The sequence below is a fragment of the Acromyrmex echinatior genome, chromosome 7 (genome assembly GCF_024713525.1).
Source record: "Acromyrmex echinatior isolate Ae372 chromosome 7, ASM2471352v2, whole genome shotgun sequence".
Lineage (NCBI taxonomy): Eukaryota > Metazoa > Arthropoda > Insecta > Hymenoptera > Formicidae > Acromyrmex > Acromyrmex echinatior.
The window spans coordinates 6,032,717-6,039,774 of NC_141858.1; the positions used below are offsets into that span (position 1 = coordinate 6,032,717).

At 47.6% G+C, this 7,058-nt stretch overlaps 1 protein-coding gene across 1 annotated transcript; it reads right to left on the reverse strand.

Moving 5' to 3' along the window:
* Nucleotides 1-401: 401 nt before the first annotated feature.
* On the reverse strand, nucleotides 402-797 carry LOC147909079 (uncharacterized). The gene has a single exon (XM_087408280.1). It carries the CDS (start codon nucleotides 795-797, stop codon nucleotides 402-404), a length of 396 nt encoding a protein of 131 aa, XP_087264406.1.
* Between the last annotated feature and the right edge of the window lie 6,261 nt (nucleotides 798-7,058).

Here is a 7,058-nt window from a genome sequence, read left to right on the forward strand (position 1 = left end):
CAACCGCACTCAAGAGCAACTTCGTCGCGCCTTCACAGCTAAGATTTTCTTAGGCGATCGGAGGAAGGATGGCGTTAAATGAAACGCGACAGAAATGCGTCATCACGCGGCCGCTCTTATGAGCGACACACAATCACAAAACAATACTTGGGCGCCAGGCATGAGTGAGCGTGTCACTCTTTCTCGAAATTGCGCGATATTCTCTCTATGCAATATTCTAGCGAGCTGTGAATGTCGACGGGCTCTCAACCAGTAGATCAGCCTCGGAAATGGCAGAGGGGGCGCTTTGGCGTGCGTCAGGATCTCCTGCAGGACAAAGATGTGCTCGTAGCATTCATCGTCCCGTAGGAGCCCTTCCGCGCGGAGCAGAACTTCCCGCGGGTGATCGCCCAGTCGGTCAATCAGTCGGCCAAGAACGCGGCGAAGAGTTTGTCTCCCAGAGCGAGAGGGCAATTCTCCGACATGCCCCGGTCTCCTTTCATGTATATCAACACAGTGTTGGAGGTCTTCCAGGACGCGAGGACTGCCTCGAGCTGCAGGCAAATGTTGTAGAGCGCTGTGAGGAGCCGCGTTCCCCGGTCCGCCCCACGGAAGTAACGATAGGATACACTGTACTCGGGACTCGGCGCAGAGTTATTCATATGCCGGAACCGACGGTACACCTCTCGCTCCGCGAGCAGACCCAAGACCGCAGACACCTCACACGGACTCGAGGGGTCAGGGCGTTCGGCTTTTACGCCGGCGCCAGGTCTTCCCCGCCGCTGTACAGCCGCTCGAAGTACTCCTGGACCTGACATTTAGGCACCTGGCACTGATCGGCAGGTCCCTGGAGTACCTCTCGCACTGCCTTGAGATAGTTCGCCCTGTACAGCGCCTGCAAGCGTTTGGCGCACCCAGTCCTCACTTCTCTCGACGCTCCGAGGTCAGTCGGCGCTAATCCCGGCCTACCGGCGCCCTCTCTCTCCGGACGTTCAACTCCCTTCACCCCCCGACGCGCACCCGCTGCCGTGAGCGTACCGAACGATCGCGAGCGCGAGCTGCAGCACCAGTGGCCGATGCATCCTCCCCGAAGAACGCCGCGACCCAAGCCGCGAACGCCTCCAGATCCGCAATCGTAGCGACGTCCTTAGCCCGATCGAGTCGCGCGCGGCCATCCGCTCACGCCTACGCTGTCTCGCGACAGTCGCAGGCGCCGGGTGACCGTCCGAACGCCGCCGACCATGATGCTGCCGACCGCTCTTCCCACGGTTGGCTCGCGGTGGCACAATGGATGACGCGACTGTTCTCCCTCGAGACATCACACCACGGACATTTATGGGAGCATTCGGATGTTCGGCACTTACCTTTAGCACCATAACCGATGTCTCCCCCCATGCGATCCTGTGGCGATGTCTCGCGACGGCGCACCGCCCCTACTGGCAAAATGTTACGAGGCGGAGTTCGGTCTATGCAAATATTGTCATTCGTGCAATTGAGATTCAAGCTATTCTGATGACGACTCGTCGACGCCGCTATCAGATAGTGGGGCTATGCGCAGTGAACGCGATAGTCCAGCAGTTGGCGGGGATTCGGAATTGAAGAGGGATGTATCGTGTAATTGCAGCCTCCTCGCTCTTCTTCTCACGCTCACCGTCCATTGGCCACCTCATTAGTTGTTCCCCTCGACAACGGATGTGGTAGGTGGCTGCGCCGCGCCTTCCAGCCGCCGCTCCTCTTGTCCCCGCTCAGGCTCAGTTGTCAGGCTATCGTTGGCCTTGGTAGGATTAGCGGGGATGTGTTCTTGCAGCCTAAAGATGGTGGTGTGATCGCCACGCACGGTGACATTATTTCTTCCCCGATGATCAGGAGGATGTTTTGGGAGAGGCTCGGTGGTGTTATCAGCCTCCCCACACCACCTGTGAAGCCCATGGATAGTATGGGGCTTCCACAGGTGATCGTTGTCACCGTGCAAGTGATGAGCGTTGCCGGTAGCGACGTCGCAGGTGAGATGGGTATACTTATCTCACCTAGGCTCCTCGATGAACTGCCTCTGGTAGTCGGAGTCAGGCTGAGGAGCCTCGCAGGAGTCCTCTCCGGTTGGCCTCTATTGATATAAAGGTCCCCTGCAATTTGCGACGCCGGATTGCCTGTCGCTCTGGACGATATCCGGTCCAGAGCCCTCAGGCGTGCATCCAAGGCACTCTTTTCGACGGGAGCGCTGATGGACAGCCTGCTTCTTGTGACCACACCCTCTCTAGGTGTCATTTTTGGGGATGATCCGATCACCTTTTTCCTTCTTAGTCTTGAGTCTTCTCACGCTGCCGGGCTGGTATGGCGTGCCCTCCTCTTCCGATATCGATAATAGGATGATATTAATTCCTTTGAGAGGAGGATGTGAGGAGACGCACTCCCGTCTTGTCGTGCCTTCGCTCTTCTCAATTGGCACGCTAGTTGCCCGCCTCGTCCTGGTTGAAATCGGATTTCCACTGTTTGCGGGCAACTTCTTGCGTGCTGCTTCTCCGCATTTCTCCTTTGCGCCCTCTGTTCTTGGACCCCCCCGTCTCCGGTAATGTTCTCTGCGGGGGGCGAGAGGGAGCGCATGCCGGTTTGGCCGCGTTTTGCTCGCCTGTTCGTTGAATATCGTCGACTGGCAACCTCACAACTTCTACCGACAACACACGCGGTTTATTCACTGTGGCGTTGGAGGCTTCCTCGTTGCGGCGGCCTCGCCGGATCTCCTGGCTGTTGTCGTTATCGTCATCATTGAATTAGGCGCGGCGCCTTTTGTGACAGTCTTACTGCGGGCAGTAGTGGAAATTATTATGGTCCTCATTTATGGCGGGCCCACAGTGACTGCCGTATATGAGGGGGACCTACTGATCGGTGTTGTTGACGTTTTTTCTTGGGCCCTTGCTTCACCGGCTGCTGTGGATGGTGATGGGGTGGCTGTAAACGGCAGCGTGAGTTGCCGCGATCCCGATGTCGCGGCACGGCGCTTCCCGTACCCCTAACCATCACCGTCAATCGCCTGGTCGCTTTAGCCACGCAATTGACCCGCACCACTGCACTCGCCGAGACTGCCGCGAGTGCTTGGACCCGCCGCATTCACTGCGGGAGACATATGGCACTTGGTGTAATGTGCCTTAACGTCTCTAAGAAGGTATTTACCAGTAGCTCCCCTTAGATTACAAATGGAGCATTTATAGTTCAATGTGTCTCCCGGGTGGCATTTTTTCAGATGTTCTAAATGCGACGGGTCGCTGTATTAGCCCTTTACTTTGCCTGCCCCCTCAGCACCGAAACATTTTACGCATTTGACTACTCTAGCGAGTAGTCTATATAATGCACTTGTGGATCCGATATGGCGAGTGCACTACGGGCTTAGTCGGTGTCTGACTAAAGGGGCCTTTGGATCACTTGGCCCCTCGATCAATCACGACGAGCCGCTATTGGCCGGCCCTCCAATTATAGTTATTAAAAAATTAATAAATTTATTTAAAATTAAGTGCATTCGCGATAACAGATCCACAGGACGAATACAGTATAATTTTCACTAACAATAACAATTTAAATAGTTAATTGCAGTTTGCGCGCGGCAGTGTATCAACCAATGATATTACTTGTATGTAGCTGTCTGGTTTTCGGAACGCGGATCGATGAAAGTGGTTTTATGAATGAGCTTTAACGGATGATTTGTAGAACGCATTCCCGATAACGATAGGACGATTTAGGAACTTTACCGAAATTTAACGGAAATTTGAACTTATAGAATCTTTGGGAATCTTCGCCACGTACACTGCACACCTAACTTATAAACGCGGCGCATATCACTTAACGAAAATCGCTTCTCGGCAAACGCGAACACTCAAACTCGAAATAAATAAATGAATAAATAAATAAATAAATAAATAAATAAATATTGGGTCATCTAAAAAGTATCCGCGGTTTTTTGTCACTAGATCTGTGTTGATAGTCATATATCTAGTGACAAAGTACCGCGGATTTTAGATGACCCAATAAATCTATAAAATCTCCGAGCTAGATCGCGCATGCAGTAACAGCCCGTATGCTCCAGCACATGTACGATGCATCCGTTGTGTACTGGTGATACATGTTGATGATCGGCGTAATAAACAATTGAATAAATTAAATAGACGAATAAATAAATAAATAAATAACAATACGTTAGCAGCAAGTAGCTGGAATTATGCTGCATTGAGTTGTCAGCGGCGGATGCGTCAGGTACCGCGCGCATGTGTTGAGCCGCGGCGGCCGTCATGTTCCATGCGTTCAGCTGTTACACGAGTGTTATAAAGAAACTTGTACTTATTATAAAATTAAAACTGAAATTCCGCTCTATCGCATGGAACTTACCCCGATAGGCCGTCGACGACGCAGGAGGCTCAGTATTCGCGTCAAAGTCCGGGTATATCCACTAAGTCACTATATCACTGTTTTTCGTGCACTCCACTACGATCGCATCCATTTCTTGAGACCAGGCAAGTAAAATATAATAAAAATAATAAAAATTTATTTAATTTACTCTTCTAGGCCATACTGCTGCAATGCAATGCAGGGTCGAATCTTACGCGTGTATGTTTCAGCATGACATCCCACGTGAAATCTGGCAGTGTATAATAATGCGCAGGATCGAGACAATTCGCGACGCAACTATTGCGGAAATTTTCGAAAATATCGGCTAATAACAAAACATCGGGTTTCAAGTACAGATCACTGTATTTGCTGGAGAATTGCTGCCATACATTCACGGCGTGAACGTAATCACTCTCGGATACTGTATCGCTTGTCAACGAACTATAAAATGATTCGCGAGGTCATAAGCCTGAATATCCTGCAATTTTTCAACGCAGTCAATGTATTCGTACGAAAAGACATCTTTTCGTGTGAGAAAATTAAAATCCTCCGCGCTGAGCTTGCAAAATTCGGAAAGTACAATTTTTAATTTATCTTTGTCGAGATACGACGCTAATTTATCGAGGTTCGTATTTAGAAATTTGAAAAAAATCAATGAACCTTAATTTTATGCAATTTCTCTGAAAATTCTTTTCATTTTTATCTTTAGTGTTATCGACATGATTAGTAAACGAAATATATTTTTCCTTCGTTATCGGTAGTACATGTACATGTACATTGTACGCGGTAGCAATTTCCTTAATTATAAATCGTAATTGTAAATCGCGCGTCGTAGTCTAATAAATTCTGAAATACGACCGGAATATAAATGAATTTTTATATAATAATTTAAGTTACAATTCGAATGCGCTGGACCGCGGTATTTACCGGTATTTACCGGTGAGATGACAATGATCGCGAACCCGCGTATCGTCTGGCACGAACGGTTTCTCGCAGATATGACAACGCGTCACGCTATGATACGCCTCCCATTGTTATTTAGACAACGCTTCCATGGGCACGTTGGCGGATACGATATTTTTTACGCGATGCGCCAAACCGTTGAATTGTCGCACGAACCACGCTATACAGTCTTCATCACGACAGAAATGATACGACGATAACGCGTCGTTATACGCGCATCGCAGCCTAAACGCTTCATGCTGTTGACGCGTACGATGACGCATCTTCCTTTTGGATTCCATCTTGCATAGAACTCACTCTAGATCGGTGTAGACGATAAACGGCACTTGTTCCCGGTTGTTATAGTTGCCAAATTCGAGCCACCTATCGTCTTCGCTCGGCAGTCGGATGGCGCAGTCGTTGATCTTCTGACAGTTCACTTCATGCGACTGTAACTTTTCGCACGATCTGAAGTAATGAAGGCACTGTAAATAGAGAAATCATTTTTCGCTATTTATTTTTACTGTTTTTTATTGGCTTTCTTATACTTACTGATCGCAGAAATATTTCTTCTTCTTTTTTCCAGTAATCTGCGAACTCACGAGATGCGACGGGTTCTTGATCCACGCAAAGTGACCGAGGCTGTCATTGCGTGGATCTTGCACGTACAGAATGTTAACATGCTTCTCCTTCTTGTCATCAGTAAGCCGTAGAGGAAGGATCTGTTCATTTTCAATGCCGTACATTGATTGACCGCAATTCAAATGTCTTTTTATGTCATTGGAAATTCGATATCCACGAAATTTAAATTGCAGTGTAATGCAGATATGATGATTCCCGATCTGCATTTCTTTCTGCGGAGTACAGAACGGCAACCACCAATCACGTAGCACGTATTGTCCGTCGAACGAACACTGATCACCGCTCGTTTCATCGCTATTTCCTGTGGCACTTCAATGTGACATTCCGTGCGCAGGGGATTTAGTTTCTTCATGTTCACAGTCAAGTTAAGGATTCACAACAATGCTCACCTGCTGTAGCGTTCCTGGAACTCTTCGAGCGATGCTAAGATAGGCTTGACAACGTGCCGATCGTACCACTCGCGCATATCAATGCATATCATATTTCAATAATAAACAATATTTCGTTATCGTGGGCGTTATGATTTACCTAATGCGAGGCCTCAAGCAATCGAAGACGATTCACTAGCTCGTTAGGATCGTCCCAATGAACATAATCGATTTTATTGTCATTTAGGGTCATGGTGCGTGGTATTACACCTTATATATTACACCTTTATATATTACATCTTTATATTAGGTGTTGGAATTAATTCGTAGCGTTTTACAAGAGATGGGAAGTACTTTCATTAATGTATTTTTTAATGCTCATGTGAAATAAATAACATTCTTTCATTAAAAAACGCTACGAATTAATTCCAACACCTAATATATTACACCTTTTTCGACTCTTTTACCTGACTTGTTTCCTGGCGCGTGATATACCCATTTCAACTTGTATTTTACCTGATATCAAAGGTGCTATTATATTTTTATTTTTTTATTATATTTATATTTGTTACCCAATATTGGATTATCCGCATTATGGCTGCGTCTATGAGCATTCGTTGCCAACAGTATACTTTTATACGTTAGTTTATCATCTTCTGTAAATAGTGTCATCGGGGATTCTTTTGAAAATTAATTCGTATAAACCAAGTATACCTTTGTACTTTACTTCATCTATGATCACAAAGTCATTCG

What these genes read in the sequence shown, in the direction of transcription:
- LOC147909079 (XM_087408280.1), bottom strand. Translation starts at nt 797, where the DNA reads ATGTCAGGTCCAGGAGTACTTCGAGCGGCTGTACAGCGGCGGGGAAGA.